The sequence below is a fragment of the Canis lupus genome, chromosome 21 (genome assembly GCF_003254725.2).
Source record: "Canis lupus dingo isolate Sandy chromosome 21, ASM325472v2, whole genome shotgun sequence".
Classification (NCBI taxonomy): domain Eukaryota; kingdom Metazoa; phylum Chordata; class Mammalia; order Carnivora; family Canidae; genus Canis; species Canis lupus.
The window spans coordinates 20,302,894-20,324,979 of NC_064263.1; the positions used below are offsets into that span (position 1 = coordinate 20,302,894).

Here is a 22,086-nt window from a genome sequence, read left to right on the forward strand (position 1 = left end):
TGAAAAGCAATGTTTTTGCTGCTCTTTTCTGAGGAGAGCCATCTGGTACTGATTCCTCTTATTATTTCTGTTTCCCTGGTGAAGCGTCATTGCAAAGTCCTTGTGTTTGTAAGGGGGCTTCTTAGGGCCTTCCCCACTGCTCTCTCTCCCCCTCCCTCAGATCTATTCTGAAGGGTTTCACCATGTTTATAAAATATCAGCTAACAAGCTTGGGTTTTTTCCCCCTTCTCTCCCTCTTCTTCTTCTGAAGTTTATTGCCCCATATTTTTTAAAGCCTGAACTGTGCCAACAGGACGCTTGGAGGGAGTTCGGAGAGGGACAGAAGAGAACACCTTCTACCTTGTGCAGAGCAAAGTGACACTGTGTTTTGGTCCTGAAGAGCATCTCAAGAGCTTGTGTGGCCACTGAGGCAGGGAACAGTTTTGGGAAAGAGTTATGTTTGCAGCTTGGCCATGCGGACCTCCTCAGTTTGTCAGTGAGCTAAGCTTCTGCAAGATATCTTGGCTTGGGCAGCCCGGCTGGCTCAGCGGTATAGCGCCGCCTTCGGCCCAGGGTGTGATCCTGGAGACCCGGGATCGAGTCCCACGTCGGGCTCCCTGCATGGAGCCTGCTTCTCCCTCTGCCTGTGTCTCTGCCTCTCTCTCTCTCTCTCTCTCTCTCTCTCTCTCTCTGTGTGTGTGTGTGTCTCATGAATAAATAAATAAAATCTTAAACAACAACAAAAAAAAGATATCTTGGCTTGAGCGGCCAGCTCTGTAGAGGGAAAAAGGTAACTGTTTGGCCTGTCTTCTAAGCAGAAACGAAGTTAGACGGTCTCTGCGCAGAGTTCAGCCCACTTCCCTGGCAGCTTCTCCCTGACTCCTTTCAGCATAGAACTCCCCCGCCCCAGAGGGCAGCTGGGTCTCCCCACGTGACCCACGGCTCCCAGGGAAAGAAATGTCATTCGTGAAACGGTCTTACTATGCTAGAAAGAAGACAACTTCCATCCCATCCTGCAGTCCCCGTCATCCCAGAGGCCCCAGAAGCGAGGGCAGATCCAAGGTGACGGAGGAGGACGTCTCTAGCAGGGCGTCGCGGTGCCCTAGATAACGGCGGGACGAATCGGGTCAGCAGGGACGGCGTCGTCCCTGCAGGAAGCTCCCCCAGCCCGTTGAGCCCAGCTGCCCCCCTTGAGGTGGGGTCCTCCTTGAGTCTTCCTCACAATCCATAGCCACGTGGCCAAATGAGCCTTCAGAAGCTTCTGGTGCTGGAGGGGTCCCTGTCCTCAGTGCCTCTGGTCTTCCTTCCCAGCCCCGCCGCCTTCTGAGAGGTGTGGGATTCACTTTGCTGGTTCCGGGGTCCCTCTCAGACTGATTGTGTCTGAGGAACAGGACTGTGACGCCAAGGGCCTCTTGCTAGACTTGGCACCCCCTCGCCTTGCTCGCTAACAGTGCAGATTTATAGATTCAACCTCGAGGGCGCCTCAGAGACAGCTTCCACCCCAAGCCTGGGCCCAGGCGCTCCCAGCACGGGAAGTACTTTTACGGGCCTCAGAGCAGGAACTGCTGAGTCGTTTCCTGTCAAGTTGGAAAGCTCTCTGGACCTGGGGAATTATCATAGTAGCCTAATGGGCCAGAATAATCCTTCTGAGGTTCTGAGATATAAGGCCGGTCATGAAGATATATCACTATTATTGTTTTTATTATTTTTAATTACCAGGAACTTCAACGGGTCATGCTTTAACCATTGTTAAGTGGTGTCCAGAGACCGTGAGAGAAGATTCTTTGCCTTCGTTTGGCTTTATTAATTCTCCATTTTGCTCCATTTCTTTTCTTGCTTTGTTTGGCCTTTATTTCTATTTTTTCACCACTTACATCTGTATATATGTATGTGTGTATTTTTGAACCAGTAGGATTACAGAAGAATTAGCAAGAGATGCGTACCAGGAAAAAGTGATTCAAATTTAAATGTCTCCGCTTACTGCTGTGTGATCTTGGGCAAGTTATTTAACCTCTCTGGGCTTTAATTTTCTCACCTGTGAAATAAGGACAGTAAGGGTATCTACCCCGAAGAATCATTGCTAGAGTTAAATGAGACTATGTATATAAATGGTTGGATAGCAAAATATGGCCCAGAAGAGGGGACTACATTAATACTACTTGTTACTGTCCTTGTTCCCATGATTCAGTTGTTAGCAAATCATTGCTCCTGACTTCCGACCTTCAGATTTCTCATTTAGGTCATTAAGTTGAACTCCTTTTCAAAACCCAAAAAGTGAAAGAGCTGTCTTGATAAGCTGGCCCTCAGACAGGCGTCCTGTTCCCAGAATGTGGTCATTTGTATAGTCTCTGTCCCTTTGTGACTATGATTTTAACACACCCAGCCTGGATTTCCCCATATTTTCTGCAAAAGTCAAATATATGGGCTTATAAAATTTAATTACTTGATTAAGTAAAAGCATGTCTGAATTATAAATAAAGTAAGAGCACCTCTGACCAGTTTGCCCAAGTCACACCGCCAAATGTCCTGATAGGATAGAAAAGTAACTTCTCTGCAATGGTTTACAGCTCACACAGTCCTTTCAAGCCCTCAGTGTCCTCATTAGCAACTGAAAGGTAGATGATTTTGACCCGGGAAGTTGGGAGGAGGTACACGACTTGGCGGTGGTCACAGAACTAGTGCCTTTTGGCCCGTGACCCTTGAACCTAGGACCTCAGAGATCAGATGCCAAGTTCCATCCTGTGGAGCACAGGGCTTCCTCCTGAGGAAGGAGGGTGACCACACTCTCTGCAGCACTCTCAACCCTTTTTTTCCAACTGCTGCATGTTACAGCCCTACCAGGACACCACTTTCCCCTACAATTGCAAGAGGAACAGGAATCCTCTGCCTTCCTGAAATAAAAGATCTCACAACTTTTGGGTAGAGTTGGACTGGCCTTTGCCAACTCTTGTCTTCCTTCTGCTGCCTTTTGCACTTTCCGTGTGAACTGGAGCCGGGTTATAAGTTGGCCCTCAGTGCTCTCCTTCTGCTTTCTCTGTGCGGTGCTTTATGAAGATTAGAGGTCTCTTGTTAATTTTGTGCAGCCCTGTAAACAACACTTTGATTTAAGAAAATCAGCCCTGGTAAAACAAGTGTTGGCTTTGAAATCAGACAGACCTGCCTTCAGATCCCTCTCTGGCAGGGTTGACTGTATGATCTGGCATAAATTATTTACCTCTCTGAGCCTTAATTTCCTCATCTGTACTATACTGGGTGATGGAAGAAACTGAATCTGATGATATACGTAAAGCACTTCTTACAGTGCAAGCACAGAGCAGGTAACCCACAATCTTACTCTCCTTTCTCTATCTCTGGGTTAGTCTCTTGACACAACTTTGACCTTAGGCTCCAGAAGCCCTGCTGGGGTTGCTTGGCTGTTTGCTACAGCTATCTAGTTCACCCCCTACATGAGGAGAAGCTGTGCAAAGCCACTGCATATAATTTTGAACAGTCATTGAAATGTCTGCCCTCTGGGAAGTGAGGTTTGAACCTTTGTGTCAATCACAAGAAGTTTGAGAAGGTGATAAAATCTAATTTAACGCAAACTTAAATGCAAAAAAAATTCTCTTTTAAATTAAGGAATCCCTTTTAGTCCCACATTCAAGATGAGACTGTATTATGAAGTGGTAAACAATAATAGTTTATTCAACAAAGATTTCTGGAGTACCTCCTATGCACTGAGCACTGTTCCAGGAGTGGGATGCACAGAGGGAAAAAGATGAAGTCTTGTCCGCTAACTGGTGCAGTTATTACAGATGTAGCAGCCACTGAGTACTACTCTAACACTTGATATATATATATATATTTTTTTTTTTTAAAGTAGGCTCCACACTCCACAGTGGACTGGCGAGCTAGCCAGGTGCCCCTTGATTTGTATTTCTTATTCCATCACCCCAACAAAGCAAGAAGTAGGAATATGTATCCACATTTTACAGGTAAGGGAACTGAACCTCCGATAGGTCAACAGTCAACTACCTATAGAGCCAGGAACCCGGGGCAACCATTTGTTGATTCTTTCTCTTTACTATGTCAAGTGGCCTCTCCACAGGAAACCTGTGTCCTCTTACCAGCGTGAAGTCCCTCCATACAGTGTGTAGTTCACTTACAGAAGCCTCTCCTTTGCCGGTCAGATGCTTACCTCTCTGCTCTGCATCACAGTGGACTGCATGGACCCCACCTGTTCAGGCCGCGGTGTCTGCGTGAGAGGCGAGTGCCACTGCTCCGTGGGATGGGGAGGCACCAACTGTGAGACGCCCAGGGCCACGTGCTTGGACCAGTGTTCGGGCCATGGAACCTTCCTCCCAGACACTGGCCTCTGCAGCTGTGACCCAAACTGGACAGGACACGACTGTTCTATTGGTAAGTGTGAGGAGGAAGGCATGATGTAGCTGGAAGAAAGAGCTTTCCACTCTAACATGTTTGCGGTTCATTTCAGTCAGTGATCTGACCCTGTTCTCAGTCATGCAGCGATGGGATTACTCAGATCTCTGAGTGCTTTGCTTCTTCCCCTGAACTCCATCCTTGAGCACCTGTACTTTTAGATTGGCAAAAGATTCAGAAATCAATCTTCACATCACTCCTTCCATGTGACCGCCTTCAAAGTCAAAATATTGTCCTGTAACCATGTAAATTAGAATAATAGATTGAAATCTCATCTCTCATGTTTACAGTAGTCATTCCTAGAGGCAAGGCCATAGGGAACAGTGTACCTAGGTGAGACCTACAGGGATGAGGCTTAAAAGACTCACATCCATGAATGGATGAACAGTCACATGAATCTGACTGTTGATTTCAGCTCAGGTCGTGATCTTAGGGTCATGAGATGGAACCCCATGTCAGACTTCCCTGCTCAGAGAGCCTGCTTGGGCTGCTTGGGATTCTCTCTCTCTCCCTCTCTCTCCCTCTCCCCTACCTCTTAAAAAAACCAACCAAACAAAAAAAGGCCTCAGGTCCCAGCTATCAAACCCTCTGGTTTCACCCATTCATCAGGATGAAGCCTGAACGCAGCGTAGTATTTAGGGTTCTCCGTGACCTGATCCCCACTTGCCATTCTGGCCAGATTCTCTTTTAGGCAGTGAGCTCCACGTGGACAGTGTCTCTTCGCTCTGCATGCCCAAGACTCAGCACAGGCCTGGCTCGTGGCAGCTGCATAAATATTGATGAATGGATAATGAATACATGAAAGAACACATAATTGAATGTGTTCTTCATTGTCATGTTCAGTGCATATATAGAAGGCTTACACATATAACATTCAGAGTATAAGCACATTGACACCCTTCTGTTCATAAGCACTTGATGATCTGTAGACCCTCCCCAGGCGAGGGCTAAATGAGAACAGGTGTAAATCACCTAGCACAGTACTGGTACGTGGTCGGTTTGTTCACTTCTCAGATCTCATTTCAACAGTGTCCACTGTTTAAATCCACCTTTTGTGAGAAAGGTATCACCTCTGTTTTACAGATGTACATAGTACTTCAGTCGATGAATACTTCTGAACACCTGCTATGTACTAGACACTCTTCTAATCAGAGATCCAAAGAGATAAGAAAGTCTCCTTTGTTGAGTTCCACTGAGGGAGGAAGGGAAGGGAGACAGCAAGCACACAAATGAAAAGAAATAAATTGATAAAGAAGCTTAGGCAAATGTGAAAATGTTTACATAATCCCACCCCAGGACACACAGCTAAAAAGTAGCGGCATCTTATCTCCAGCTATTTTTGTTGGTTTTTTTTTTACTTAAATCACTTTCTTTACCACACCACACTATTTAAACAAAGTGCAGCTCAAATTACCTCATTTTTTGGCATGTTGTGTTATGATCCTTCTTGTGATCAGGAAAAATGGTCGAGGCCTTTTGGCAAAAATGAGATCCATGTAGCATTTGGACCTTTGGAGTGCTCTGAACTACCTTGCCCCATCGAAAGGAGAACTGATGTTCAGTTCACAGTCTAAATTGGACTTTTGTCCTTGTCTGCAAAGCTTGTGTTAAGACATGATTGCAAACACAGATGCGCAGGGTCTTAGGAATAATTCTTTTTATATAGCTCTGTTTATAGCAATATAATAAATGGTCCTCTCGAAGCTACACTGGGTTGTATTGTTTGTTATGTGGCCACAAAGCTAATTTATGATCGGCATATAACTGTCCATGCATTGTTAATCCCTGATGAAACTGTACAGCCTTTCACGGAGGCAGGTATAACTTTGGGTGAGATCACTAAGTATTCTTTAGTTGGTCCTGCAAAAGGAGACAGCAGACCCATTGGGAGGGACATTGAATAGACCATGAGAGCTTGTCTTCCTCAACTCTGCATACACCACTTCCCATAACTGGTGTCAAATTTGTGTGGCCTCATGTGCAACGACAGGGAGCTCCAAGTGATGAGAAGCGTCCCGGAGCCAAACAGACCTTGGTTCAAACATTGGCCCTGCTACATACTAGTTACAACTTTGGGCAAATTCCTTCAGGTCCCTAAGCTGTGAAATGGAGGTGGTAACGGTACCTACCTTCTGGGGTTATTATTTGGAAAATTATTATGTGGTGAATTATTTAAAATGATATTAAAGAAGCACTTAGCATGCTACTCAGATCACGATACGGGCTCAGTAAATGTTAGCGGTTGTTATGATTATGATTAAAACAGCCCCTGATGAGAGCCCTTGATGTTAATGAAGACATTTCATAGGGTCAAGATGAAATATGGCCTCTCAGGAATGTGGATTATAGTTTTTAAATCTCCAGCCTACAGCTGACTCACAGTGTCATGACTGCCACCAGGCCAGGGATTTCAAAGGTGGCTTCAAAATGACTGCCTCCCCTGGCAACGGTAATAGCAATTTGTGTTTGTCGAGTGCTTCACAGCTTACAGAGATATTTCACACAGGTGCATGCACACGATGGTCCCGTGGGTGAGGTGACCAGGTATGACATCATCTGAATCCTCCCCTGGGGGTTCAGGGGGTCACCAGACTCAGCTAAGGCACACTGGTACCTGAGGAGGCAGCAGCCGAAGTTCCGCCTGGAGCCCCAGGCCTTGCCTGCTTCCCAGCTCTCTGTGTTGCCTCTCCACAGGCCGCTTTCTCCTCAGCTGTCACTTCCCCTCCAGAAGCCTGTCGGAAGGCTAGCGATAGCACTTGGAAGGTGATTTTCTCTCTCTCCACCCCCTCCCTGCCCGCCCCCCCATATCGTCAGTACCTGCCTGGGCTCAGTCCCAGCACCTCCATGTGCTAAGTGTATGACCTTGGCAGGGTCCTGGCTTTTCTCCACTTTAGTTTCCTGATCTGGAACCTAGAGATAATAGCATCTTCCTCAAAGGTCATGTGATCATTAAATTATAGGATATATGTTCGCACATAAAATAGTGCCTGAGTGGAGTGAGCAAGCATCTTTCTCCTGCCTCCCTTCCAAGGGCATTTTCACTGTTTGAAAGCTGTTTGAAAACAATTTTGCCACGAAGCTAAGCAAGAGATGCCTTATGGATGCCACTGGATCCCACTGGATCCACTGGATGCCACTGAAGCTGGAACATAGAGACAGTCTCTATGTTCAGGGGGTGAGCTACAAGGTAGTGGGACAGGCACTGGGCTTTGTCACAGAATATCTGCTTCCTGCAAGTAGAATGGCTTCTGCAAGTTGCTCAACCTCCTGTCACCTCAATTTCCTTCAAGGTAAAATTACCTGTGAGATTGTTGTAAGGACTCAGTGAGAAAATGTAGGTAAAGTGGTTGACACAGGGCCTGGCACGACTTAGACACCCAGTAAGAGGCAGCTCTCATCTTACGATTTGTGTGTTTTGCTCCTGACATGGCAGGGCTGGCACACACACTGCCCAGGCCAGCAGCGCATCCCCAAGTGCTCCTCACACCATCGGCACTGACTGTGGGTTGTGGGGTCGGCAGAAATCATCACTTGGCCCTCAGAGGAAGTAGGGCCATCTCTTCCGAGATGAAGAGACATCTCACTGTTTAGCCCAGGGAACAGGATTTAATGAAAGTAGCTGAAACATGACTTGCCCTCAACAACTGGCTTATAATGAAATGTGAGCTAAGGAGTTCCCCAGCACTTTGGTTACATTTGTGGAAACAGTGAAGTCAGATTTTATATTCCTGTTTACTCAGGCCCCTGAGTTCCCAGCAGCTCGGCTTCCAATCTCATCTCAGAATTTCCTCCTGAAATCTAGCCTCCTTCATGTGATAGTCCTTCCTGAGAAGCAGTGTAAGAGAACTATTGGGACAAATGCCCAAGGCCCAGAAGAGCACAGGCTATATGCCCCACCCCCAGCATACCTGTGTTCTCAGCTCAGGACCCAGTGGGACTTCGTTTTTCCAGTCTTGGGGGGATGGTCATAGTGATGATAGTGGTGGTGATCGTTAGTGCTGTGGTTTTACAGATGGTGAAGAGCTGGAGAAGGAAATGACTTGTCCAAAGTAACTCAGCTAAGCAGTGGGAGAGTGTGAATTAAATCTAGGAGCTTGGGATGCCTGGGTGGCTCAGTGGTTGAGCATCTGCCTTTGGCTCAGGTCGTGATCCCGGGGTCCTGGGATTGAGTCCTGCATCCAGCTCCCCACAGGGAGCCTGCTTCTCCCTCTGCCTATGTCTCTGCTTCTCTCTCTGTGTCTCTCATGGACAAATAAAATCTTTAAAAAACAAAAATAAATCTAGGAGCTCTGTTTCCAAGTCCTCAGCTCTTGCCTCCAGCCCCCTTTCCATCCCTTCCTTATAAGGGTGGAGCATTACTTAGAGCCACCCATTTCTTTGTGCCTACCATGTACCAGCTACTAAACTGAGTGCATTACAACCATTATCTTAGTTAAGGTTCACATCAACCCTGTAAAGAAAGTATTACCAGTTCCCTTTTCTAGAGAAGGAAACTGAAGCTCAGAAAAGTAAAGTCCTTGTCAGCATCCCCCCATCGGTAAGTGGCAGAGTCCAGTTCAAACCAGATATGGCTCCAAGGCCTCTCCCAAGCTCTGTGGTATACTGAGAAATATACCGTAATCGTGCTTCTCTGTGAACTCCATGAGGTCAGGGTCTACGAGTATCCCTAGCACAAGGCCTGACATGGGTTAGGTTCTTGGCGATTATTCAATGAATGACTTACCCAGTGACACATCAAAGAAGAAGCTAAAGGCTCTGCCCAGAAAGATCCCAGCACACTACCAGTCTGATCTGTCCTCTAAAGACCCTCCTCCCCACCCCAGTACACCCCCACACTCCTGTACAGACCCATGTGCACACACACACACACACACGCATGCACGCACATACACACATGCATGCACACCTTGCAGAGCTAAAACCAAATCCCTGGGCTCCTTGTCACTTTCCAGACCTAGTTCATGTTAGTTTTGTGTGCCATGCCAGCCAACCGGAACCCCTCCTGGACAAAAGTTGGTGTCATTTCACCTCCTGCAAGCCAACTTCCCCCCGGGGAGAGGCCATGGTGGGCTGGATGCCTCATCAGCTTTTGCAGAAAGTGGGTGCACTCGACAGTGCTGCTGAGCAAAATGACTCTCCCCATCAACCCTAGGTGCTTTAGTTGGCTTTTCATCCTCTTGGCTTTGAGTTGCCTTAGAAAAAGGAAGGAACTTAGCCCCTCCTCACGATGAAAAAAGTTTACCTTCTCTTTCAGAGCCTAATGACAATTTCAGGCTCTGTGACACTCTCCGGGATACCACTTCAAATGTGGTCACTTGGATCCACCTTGTGCGTCTCTGTTGGCTCTCCTTCAGGTCTTCCTTCCCCTCCACCCCAGCCCAGCAGCCTCGGTCCTCAGCCTCATAAATTCATTCCTCATTTCCACTGCTCTGTGAGCTCTCTCCAATCTTGTCTTCCATAAATGCCTGTTATGTTCGAGGGCCCTCTCATGACATTTTATTCCTTTGGGTTGCTGGCTCATAGACGTAGGACATGGCAGAGATTCCGCCTATAAAATGCCCATGCTGGTGGTTTATGACTCTTATCATTTCATTGCAATTGAGTTTCATGAGATAACAGGTGGAGATCTTTTAGAGATTCAGTGGCACGGGTTTGGAGGGAGCATGTGCAGTCAGAAAGAATTGCATGGGATTTGGAGTGGGACCAAGCTAGATTTTTAGGACTGAGCTTATCCAAAGAATATGGCTAATGACACCTGCTTTAGATGGTTGTTTTTCAAATTAGCTTCAATACGTGTGTATAAAATGCATAGCATAGTGCTGGCATTCAGTAAGCACTCAATAAATCAAGTGTCTATTTTTAAAATGCATGCTTAAATCTAGATTAGCCAAACAGTCCTTGGACTCTTGCAAATTTAAGTCTGAGAACAGTTTATACAGTGAAGGTTTGGAGCTAGACCTGGATTGAGTCTAGGTAACCTTGAACAACTTGCTTTTTCTCTCAGAGGCTCAGCTTCCTTGTGGTTTCTGACTCCCTCCCACCCCCTTCCCCCACCCATCACTGGTCATTGAGTCTAGATGAAGTTATTAATGTGCTGACATATTTATCCCCAAACAACAGCACAAGGGCCAAACAGCATTAGCATCAGCTTCCTGCCAGATAATGAGCTTTCTGAGCTGGATTCCAGAGAGGAGCACAGCCTCACAGAGAGAGCATCCCAGAACAGCTCCAGATCTGCACCTGTGCCCCTGACAAGCACAGGCATTCACTTGTGACCCTTTCTGGGTTCCCTGCATGCTGGGCAGTGTTCTGGGTACCAAAAATCAGAGATCCTCAGCCCACTCAGGAAGCAATACCTAGTTAGGAGGCATGATAAGAGCTCTGCCCTATGTGTGTACATGAGGTTTGGGAGCCCAAGGGCAAGAGCAGTGAGCTCAACCAGAAGACAGGTGAGAGTGGAGGCTGAGACCCCCCAGAGAGGAGACTAGGAAGCTGGACCATTAGAGGGGTCTGGGGGTAGAGGGGGTCCAGGCAGAGGGAACAGCATGCAAGAAGTACACAGGTGTGCAGGAGCAGCTTCTGGAACATCCTGCCTCCGACTAGAGAGTAGCAGCCACGCGGTGGGTAGAAGAAATAAGGCCAGAAAGGTAGGCAGGGTCCAAACCATGGTGTTCACTGAATGCCTTGCTGAAAATTTTGGATTAAAAAAATTTCCGATGCACATTGAAGATTTCCCTGTCAGACTTCATGTCAGGGCTCTTTCTTTAGCTCTCTCAGCCTAACCTGGACTGGGTTCACCTTCTCTTAGGTGGGACCTTCAGAATTCAAACTCAGATCCTCTGAGCTGCCCATTTCCTCTCTATTTCTCTCCCCACCCCTCCCAAAAAGGAAAACAAGTCATAAAGCCTCGTTAATAACAAATATGACGGGATAGATAGGAAATGGAAAAGCTCTGTTATCAAATTAAGTCACAGTTGACAGCAAAATAAGCCCAATGTTTAAAAAAAAAAAAAACAGTACGCTGAAAGTAGTAACAGAGTTAAAAAAAATTAAAGCTCTAAACATAGCATTTGCATTAGTGCTAAATTTTGAAAACGGTAATTCAATTTTATTTACGAGGCAAATATAATTACATTTAAATTTGAGGGAACAGAATTTAATTCTTATTAATGACAGAAAGACTGAGTGAGATGCTTTAATGCCAGAGAAATTGTCTTATGTTCATGGATGGGAGAGAAAATTAGATTCAGCGTGGAGCATTCTCCTTGCTACAAGTCTCATGTGTGTAGCTGGAATTGTTCCCTCTCTGAGAAGCATTAGCTTCTCAGCCCAGAAAGCACAGCACCGACATCCAATTAAACATCAAAAGGAAATGATCAGGCTGGGCTATTTCTGTATAGGTATGTTACGGAAGGAGAAACCCGAGGTTAGAATTTCAGCCGAGGAATAATATCCATTGAGACTTGACATTTCCTGTACCCCTTCCCAGCAGCAAGTGATAGCCTGAAATCAAAGTTCAGAATAATAAATATCTGAGAGATTGACAGTGAGGCAAAGAAAGAAGAAAGGGTGTTGGAAGGAGGCAGAGAAGGACCCACCAGTCCGGGAAGTAACGTGCAGGTTTAGACACAATGAGATGGTCAGTTCCTAACATTTAATCAAAGACTGGGAAATTGGGCCCAGACAGCCATAGTACTAAATAGTGCCAGAGTTAAAGGTTGATAAACCAGGAGCTGGCAGCTTTGTAATTTAGTAGAATTTCCCCTGACAGCCCTAGAATATTTTCTATCAGAATTGGAGCTCTTCAGTATGTAAATATAAGCCCTCCTGAAATTGGGCTTCAGAATCAGGTTTCTGTTTGGATGCCCAAGCTGATGACTTGTACACAATCTCTGGTTGTCTTCCCGAATCAAACTGCTAGTATATAACTTGTAATTTTAAAATAATAACTATTCTTTGAATGGAAATTTTATTTACATTTTAAAGAGCTCCTTCATGTATAGGCTTCATGATTTATTCAAATACATAGGTCTCTGAAACTGATGATGTTGGTCCCAGGGATCCAGGGTTGAGAGAGCTTGAGGGATTTGCCCAGAGACACTCTGAGAAAACAAGGATTCAAATCCAGCCTTCTCTGGGTTCAGAGCCCGTTTATCCCCTGCATAACTCTGCCATTTCCGAGGTTTATGCTGATACTGCTGATGAATCAGGTATAAAGTTCATATAAGGTTTCACTTCACTGGATGCCACTGCCAAGAACCATGTAAAAAGGATCTTGACCATGATGTATGTGGCAGTACTACATGGTTCAAGGAATAGAGTGACTGCTTTCAGGGTGATCAGGGTAGCTTCTTGGAGGAAGCGGGATTTAAGATGGGCGATGGAGGTTGCAGTGGAGTTGGCAGAGATAGAAGGGAGAGACAAGCACCTAGCAGCAGCCCATCGTAGAAGTCAAAGATTGAAGCATGGTATAAAGATGCAATAGAATGTGACACTTTTCAGGAAAGACTAGTAGTCTGCAGAGGCTTTGCTTGGAATATTTGTGGCAGTAGAGAGAGGGTGAAGAGGGGAGGCCTCCTCCAAGCTAAGTTTGAACTCCTCTAATCAGAAAGCCAGATACCTACCCTCCAATTAAGGTGAATAGCAGTGGCTTATTACTTCCTGTGATAGGTGCTTCATAAAGTTCGAAATTCTGGTCCTGGGGGAATAGGTGTGGAGACTGCTATGCACCAACATCCTGGAATCCACTTTTCTGCTTGGTTTGAAAGCACTCCTCACTCCTTGAGTAGGGTGAAAGGCCATGTGGTTTCTAAGGCTCATTAGCTTTCTGCCAACTGGTTCTGTGGGACAGAGCCAGGCTGGGGGCAGCGCTGACCCTCTGGTGATAGGGATGAAAGTTGAAATGCACTGGAGAGTGGCTTGGGTTTGGCCTCAGTGTCAAAAGGAGACCAATTACCGTAAGGGAGTTGAATGCTCCTTTTCTGTACTTTCCTCTCCTTCTGGCTCCTTCCTGAAACCTACACTGAGACTAAAAAGCCATCTGCCCAATTAAGTAAGAGAAGGAGGGAAGGGGGTGCTATATTGAAACCAAGTTGTTCAAAATATGGGGATATCTATCTGTGGGAGAGAAAGGTACCCTGCTGTGTATTGGGCATGGTGACAGCTGGGTGCTCCTTTACACGTGTGGGTAGACTTGAGTTCCTTGCGGATAGGATAATTTAGTATAATTTCTGAATCCCTAGCCTCTAGGAGTAGCTGGCACATGGTAGGTGATCAATATATTTTCAAACCAAGTTTAGGGTTCTGGCAGATAGGACCAGTATTGCCACTCTATAAATGACAAAGCTAAGGCCCAGAGGCATGCTATATAGCTGGGAAGTAGCATAGCAAGCTCTTACACCAGCTTGTGTGAATACAAGCCTCTGTTCTTTGCAAAATGGTAGAACCTTGAATAGCTACACGGATGTAGTCAGAAGATACGTTTCCTGTAGAAGACTCACCAGGGAACGTAGAGATCAGGTCAGTGATGGCAGGCCTGTGGAGGCAACAGAGTAGACTAATTACCCTGATAAAGGTTCACATCAAGTGCTTTGAGAAGGCAGGGGGTGAAACTCTTTCCAGCTAGGACCCTAAAATGAGGCTTCAAAGAAGAAGAGCCAGAACTCAAAGCCAATGTATGGTTCCACATGGGCAGACCGAGGTAAAAGGGGAACCCAGACCTTGGAACAGCTTGTACAGAGGCACAAGGGGGGCCACAGAGTGTAGGAAGCACTCCCCTTCAGCCATTTGTCTAGCTGGCCCCTTCATGACTGTTTCCTAAGGCAGCCATCAAGTTTTTGCTCAAATACTGACATACGTGTCCCTGTGAGGCAAAGGACAAGGCACTTCCTCTCTCCCAGCCCTCATTTTCCTCTCTACAGAATGACTAAAGCATCTCTGAAGTGTCCTATGCTCTCATCACAAAAACTGCTCCTCTAAGTTTTTCTCCTAAACCCACCTGAGGGAGATCCTGTGGCCAGAAACAGACCACTTCCTGCTCAATGTCAGCTCCCTCCTTCTCCATCATTTTCCCCTACACATTGTCCTTCACCTCCAGATGTTCTCCTTGGTCACTTGTAGCTCTCTTGTCTCTCTGCCTCTCTCCACATCCACCTTGCAAAACCCATGACCATCCCAGCCACTCACTACTTCTCAGCTTACAGCCCACTTCTGAGCACTGGACACCAGATGACCTCATGTTCATGATCTTTAGACTTTCCTAGGCCCTTCCAACTACAGATCTTCTTGTACTTTGTGAATTCTTGCTCTCATTCACCAAAGGGCCCTTTAAATGTCCACCTCTATTCATTTATAGAGATTTCTACTGCATGAAGAACATTGAAGCCATTGGTGAAGTGCTTTCATTATCTTGGCCTATCTCTTAAACATGTCTCAGTTTAACATATTTAACATATACCTCCCCAGAAGACCAGATGCCCACAAAGTGCTGTCCCTCAGATTATGCTCTAGATCTGGTCCTCTCCAGCTACTGAGGGGCACCATATATACTCACATCATCCCCTTGCTCTCCCCAGTATCAACCCCTCCCTTTTCCTGGATCTTTCCAGCACATAAACATGATACAGTTGCCATACAGCATTTAGTCTATAAAAGATATGCATGATACTAGGCATGTTACATGGTGTTCATTTAAACTTCATAGATGGACCTGAGATGTTAGTGTATAAACCCTGTTTTGCAGATGAGAAAGCTGAGGAACAGAAGGATGAAGTAACTTGTCTGAGTTCCATAGCTGGATGGATGGGGGATAGATTGGTGGGGGATGGATGGAGGGCAGGCAGGTTGGGGGGAGGGATGGGTGATAGAGGGATAGAGGGATGGAGGGATGGATGGATGGACAGATGGACAGGCAGATAGACAGATGGGCTGTTAAATGGCCTGGTGATTGGGTAGCTAGTTACATGATTAGATAGTTGGGTGGCTTGAACAGATGGATGGGTAGATAAACAGGTGGAGGATGAACTGACAGATAAACAGACACACAAACAAAAGGAAAAGTACTTAATGGTAAACATTGGGTCAGAGTGAGGAAGGAGACTTAGGCTGGTCTCAGAGATCCTATACTCTAGTTGGGGTAATGATCTAATACGTAACCAGTAGTCATGGAAATACGTCAGATAACGGCTGAGCTTTTGCTTTAACCTGGTCACACAAGTCACAGACCAAAGAGCTGTGTTAATCACAGTCACCTTTCATTCTAGTTAAGTAGCTTTAAGCAAGTCACTTCATCTCTTCACGCTGTTTGCTAACTATGATGCAGGAATGAAAATATCATTGCAGGGCTATTCTGAGGATTTAATGGGATATTTGTGTGCCACCAACAAAGGTCCTACATGTTCTCCCTATTTCTGCTTCAAGTGGTATCTAGTGTGTCTTGGACTTAACGTGTACCAGGATTTCAGAGAAATTCCCCACGCTGTGCACTAACTCTGATGAGCTAGTGACAAAACAGAAAATCCTAGCAGGAATCAATTGAAAATGATTTAACCCTCTTTTAAAATTTCTTAAGGGCATGTTAAGAACTTCAGGTCCTAAGCAAAATAGAACAATTTTCCCTATTATCCCTTTTACTGCTAAATACAGACTTATTAGAGGACTTGCCAGGAAGTCACATGGGACCCAGCTTCTGTTTCACCTGCCTCTATTCCTTGCTCAGCCGGAAAACTACAGATCCTTAGGTGAGGACTCCTCCATTCCCTACTTGTGGCTGTTTTGAACATCTTTCCAAGCCGGAGAAATTTTATGAGAAAAATATATGTAAGCCTGTCCCTTTAGGGGAACACCACAGCTTCCCCTACCAGCTATTTTAATGAACAGGATTGTAAAGTAAGTCCAGACAAATTAAAAAGTAGCTGTGCTAGGCCCCAGGCTTCATCCAGGCTCATATGGGGATTAACATTTAATGAGAGGAGCCTGGGGCAGTATTTTCCCTTATGTATATACTTTGGGGGTACAATTAACCAAGAGCCAAACCTTACATCTTTCTCTACCCTTTACACTTCTTTCTCACATGCCTATTTGCTTCCACATCATGGAAGGGGAATGGGTGTGATGGGGGCAGCAGCAAGAAGGAAAGTATGCATGACAGTGTAAGGACTGAGGCCCTTTAAAATTACAGAGTTCTCAGAGATTGCAGATGAGTTTCTAAGAAGGATGGGCACAAAGGAGACTGAACCTTGTGTGAATATATCTCGCCAAATGAATTTTGTACAATATGGCCCTGAGACACAGTTGAGGCCAACTGACATAATGCTCCCTTCATGAAGGTTTTTTTTTTTTTTTAATTCATCTGTTCTTTCAACAAATATTTGTCAAGATCTCATGCGGTGCCATGCCTGGTGCCTGCTGCCAGGGAACCTAGATGAGAAAAAGCTGGAGCCTGCCATTAGGTGGGCTCCTGATCTGGAGAGAACACAGGTGTATACACCAGTGAGCAGGGCAGATGTGCAGAAAGGAAGGCCAGTGGGCATGGTTTTCCTTCAGAGGAGAGCTCACTTGTTCTTAGGACTGACCTGGTTTATCTCCAGGGTCCTGTATGGTTCAGTCAATAACTTCACAGGCTCAGAATTAGAATTTTAAGACAGCTGGGGATTTTTGCCTGATTTCAGGAGGAAGCTGAGGCTACAAATACAGATGGCTTCCAACGGGGTTTTGATGGCTTTGGCTGATGGTGCCAGGCAAGGTGCCTAGAGAAAGCATACCTAAATTTTGAGGCTGCTTACTGTAAGAGCTAATATTTTGCTCTTCAGGAAGACACCTCTATGGTAGGTAAGCAGCAGCTCTGCTGATACAAGATATCTTAAGTCCTCATTGATTGGTCATGTACATATAATAATTTCCATGGGGCCATTCATGTGCATCATTTTCTTCCATTATCACAACTCACCTAGTGGGGGACCATTATTACTCTTTTCTCTTTAGGCATGAGGAAGTATGACTCAGCGAGATTGAGTAATTAATTCTCTAAGGACCCCACAAGGACCCAAGGAAACTGGGAAGTCAGAATCTGAGCCTAAGTCTACCCTACCCTATATCCTCCACAGTACTTCAAAAGATTCCTTTGGGCCTCAACCCCTCCAGCATTGAGCCAGTAAGCTCTGATGTTTATCACATGAAGGTCAATGGGTATTTACCAAATGGTCACTGGTATCGCTATGTTACATAAGTCTGATGTTCTGATGTCCAGCGTAAGCACCACTACACCTCATTTTTCTCTCACACAAGAATCTCTATGTGCACAACTTAATATACCCTGAACTGTGTGCCAGGCACTTTGTAGAAGTTAACATGTGTAGCTGATTTCCATTGTGTCTGTCTGCTGTGCTAGAATGAAAATTCCTTGAGGTCAGGAAAGACCTGTCACGATCACTACTGGATCCCCGCGCCCTCTGTAGGACTTGCACATAGTGGGCATTCAAGAAATAAATCAAGTGAGAGTAATTCCTACAACAATCCTCTCTGGTAGTTAGTGTCATCCCCATATGACAAGCAAGGAAACTGGGGCTGAAGAGACACTGTGACCCAAATTTCACAGAGTACTGTGTACGTTATGTGAGGGGCAGATGACCTGTCAAAGACCATTCTTCAGCATCATCTTATCTCATTTCCTGCAACCATTCTGGGAAGTTATATCTGCTTTAATTTCAAAGCAAAATCACAAAGGAAAACTAAAGCAGTTCCTTTTATTTCAAGGACAAAAAAAAAGAAAAAAGAAAAAAAGAAGAAGGTGAGGCATATAAGAAAAATAACAACAGAACCTATAACTCGAGGCTAAATGACAAAGTAGCATCTCCAATTTCTGCTCCTATCAGGAGTCACTGGGTCTCCTGCTCTGAGAACCCAAATGCTGACAGGTTGTGTTACCGTCAGCACCCCATAAACATCAAAGTCACCATGTTCAGGCCCCTTCCATTAAACTGTGTAAGAGCTCACAACCCAGCTTGTAAAAAGCTGATGGGGAGGTACCTAGCCACCGGGCAACCTTAGCTTCATGCCAGGAGAGCATGTCTAGTGTAAACTGGCGAGGAAATGGACTGTTTGGATGGACAGCCCAGCAGTCTCCAGATGACGAAAATGAGACTCAGTGTCTGGGAAATTCTATGTAGGGGATCTTATTTCATTTCGCATTTATCCAGGGGCTGACTTGGATGTAACAAAGAAGAAGCAACAGGGCCAGAAAAGAAGACAGATCTGCTGGGAGAACCAGGAGGTCCCCACAAGGAAAGCCTGCCTCTTTGCCGATCAGTTTCCTTAATCTTAATATGTCTGTCTTGCACATTGCTCTGAGAATTGTCGAAGGAAGGAAAAAGCACCAGGTGACTCTATGGCCTGTAGAACCCACCTGTGCTCTCTGGGTCTCAGTTAGAAGCCTCACCTACAGTAACCAGGTGTTCAGACAGCATTGTTGTGATAGTTAAGTGAGAAATTATGTACGAAGAGTACTTTGTAAACTCCAAACCCTGGTATAAGTATTAGTCGTTAAGTCAAAAATGGCTTTCCCACACATTACCTCATTTGATGTAACACCAACCCTATGAATGGGATGAAATGGGAATTATTAAACCTGTTTCACAGAAATAGAAAGTGAGGCTCAATGAATTTCATAACTTGCAACTTGTAGATCACCCAGCCAACAAGTTGCAAAACCAAGGGTAGACACCAAAGTTGTGTGATCCTAAAATTTGTGGTGTTTTATTCACTGCATATAAGCAAGAAGGGGCAGCAGTAACAGCTGTAGATTATTTGGATCATCTTGGGACTCCAATACCAGTTTGAGCTTTGTCTAAATTGTCCCCCAAAGACAGAGATGAGGTCTAGTTTTTCTCTGTATTCCCCACACCAGCCACAGTCTTCAGTACCGCGTGGAATACTATTCGAAGAATGAACAAACCAGTGTGAATGTATTGATACCTACTGTATACATCAGGAACCCTCTGAAGGGATGCTGTCACCATCCCCATTTTACAGAAGAAGAAAATGAAACTCAGCAATCAGATAGGTTGCCTAAGGTCATGTAACTGGCAAGATGTCTTTGGAATCACATCTGATTCTGTCTTACCCTCTTTCATCTACGTTGCCCTCAGATTGATTGGTATAGTAATGGCCTACCCATTAGGTAAGGCCTGAAGTCAAGCAAATGCTGGGGAAGGGCTGTCTCTCCTGCTCTAGACCCTCTTAAACTGTGTATGCCCCACCGCCTGCAAACACCAAAGCTTTGGCCACTGCAGCCTGTCCCTCTCCTGGCTCACACCTCGGTGAATAGAAGCACTGCTTGCTGTTTACTTTTACATCATAAACTGCCACCTGGGGGAAAAAAAAGTGCTGAGTAAAACCAAACAAATGCTAAACTAATCTTCCCTCTCAGGGCTCTCACCAGCCCTGAGGCAGGCCCTGCCTCCCTTGTCACCAGGGGTCACTGCTGTGAGGATGGGTCAGAAATTTCAGAGAGAGAAAAAAAAAAAGAAATTTCAGAGAGAGGATTTAGGAAGGCCTGGGGCCTAGAGATTGTCATTCTTTGTCAAGATGTCTGTATGAGAAGGGAAGGAAGCTCGAAGAATGTCCTGAGAAAGCCTCACTCCTGGAGGGCTGCTGATAGAGTGACAGTACTGGGAAGTTTTCATTAGGGCAGCTCACTGGAGATAGGCCCAGACCTACTCTCAGCCTGACTGAGCAGGGTGTATGTGAATTATTTCATATTCTCGGGCCACCTCGAGCCCCAGGCACACATAAGATTCATCTCTTATCCAACAAACTTCAATTAAGGTCTGTTCTGTGCCAAGCTCTGTGCTGGGTGCCAAGTGTAGGCGTGATCAGGAGAATTGGGTGCAGCCTCTGATACCCCTGGTCTGACAGGAGACAGGCACAGAAACAGAATGTCAGTTTACCATGTAACATGGAAGGACAAGGAGCAAGAGAATAAGCACAGGGTGAGTCACAGACTCTCAGAGAAGTAAAGACCCTTGAGTTGAGCCTTGGGGATAGATGATGCTGTGTAATGTGGAAGGTGTTTGTATCACAGGCCCCCATGGTCTTAGAGCCAGATGGGACCTTAGATGTCATCAGATTCCCCCAACACCCAGTGAGGGTGGGTCATACAGCAGAGGAGGAGCTGAGCGGGCATGGACCTTGCTCACCAGGTCCTTGGACTCCGAGTCTAAAGCTCACTCTCCTGAGAAACCTTTCTTGAGTTGGGCATCTCTGCCACGGCCTTTTCTATCTTCCACTCGGCTAAGTGCACCCTACAGCCCTGATGGCCAGCAGCGGTGCCGTGTGACGTCATCATCACTGCCCACATCCAATACATCAGTGATGTCAAGGAACCTGCTTCCAGTCACAGCTCAGAAGCTGCTGAGCCTGGCTTAGAACCCAGGGGCCCCCAGCTCCAGGTCATTCCACCCATTTTACAAGGGACCTCTCTCCACTAGGCAGCTGAGAAATTCGGTGTGTCCGTGCATGTAGTACTTCGCTTTTCAGATAGTGTGCCTGGCAAGGTGTCAGGCCTAGGAATCAACTGTTGTGTTGTGGTTGTTTTCTTTTTTAATTCACAAACATTGTAGCCATTGTCTTGTAGGTTGATGTGGAAGGTCTAAGCCTCTGAGATCTAATTTTGATTTATGTCCTTTTTCAAAAATAGCTAGACTATTAGTAGTTTCTAAACCAGGAACATGGCTTGGAATCTTCCAAGCTGTCATGGGCAAATGCAACTTGACCCAGTGCCAGTTAATTTAGTTTGAAAGAGAACAAAAGCGTTGGGGTTTTCAATTGAAGACGGTGGGGCCATAAGGCACAGCCTGCAGGCAGTGTCTCTCTCACAGTCTTGGCAGAGAGCATCAGTGGCCACAACTGCTCAACCTGTTTCCTGAAAACTGGTTTTGGAGCCGTCACAACCTCTACCCGTATAACTGGGAAGCTGTCACTGACCCCCGAGCCAGAGGGGCTTGTGAATTGGGCTGCATGTGTTTTGCACCAACTCACAGACAGGCCTTTGTGAAGGGCTGGGTGACTCTGCTCTGGCTGGGACACCGTCCTGCCGCTATTTGCTTTGGATCAGAAGGGCCACTGAGGCGGTGCTTGGAGTTGGAGTAGCAAAGCAGTGTGCAGGAGGAGGGAGCACAGGCGGCAGAAGCACAGGGCCAGCGCCCAGGATCCACCCCGGGGTGCAGGGGGCCGACCCACCTTTCACCCCACCTGGAGTAGAGTAAAGGCTGGAACACACTGCCGGGCCGGACGCCTGCACAAGCCGCAGCCAGACCCACGAGCGTTTCACTTGGCCATCGGGGACTCGTCCTCACTTTGTTTTCAGACATAACCAGTTTTTAATTAAATTTGACTTTTCCTCACATCTGTTCAGGAGGCCGGGCCCCTTTGGAAGTGGTGAGCACAAAAGCGGGGACAGGCTGGCCAGCGGTGAAAGCAAATAGACGAGAGCCCTCCAGTCCACCCTATTTGGGCAGGGCAACGGGCTCAGGACAGGGTGGGCTTTTGCCTGAAGAATTGTTCGCATCTGAGGGTCATTGTTTGGGGAGATTAGCCTCCCAAGCCTCTGGAGTCCCGACCTTTCCCTCCCAAGAGCTAAGGTAGGTAGCCAAGTGTGACCCTTGTTCGCAACAATGACCGGCTCAGAATGTG

The 22,086-nt window shown here is 46.2% G+C and overlaps 1 protein-coding gene across 3 annotated transcripts in view; it reads left to right on the plus strand.

Annotated features, from left to right (window-relative positions):
• TENM4 (teneurin transmembrane protein 4) overlaps positions 1-22,086 on the plus strand; it is a 2,722,049-nt gene that overhangs the window by 2,574,985 nt on the left and 124,978 nt on the right. For all 3 annotated transcript variants that reach the window (XM_049099077.1, XM_049099079.1, XM_049099078.1), the window contains one exon: positions 4,177-4,377. In XM_049099077.1, coding sequence (XP_048955034.1) covers positions 4,177-4,377 — 201 coding nt within the window. The remainder of the gene's footprint in view (positions 1-4,176; positions 4,378-22,086) is intronic.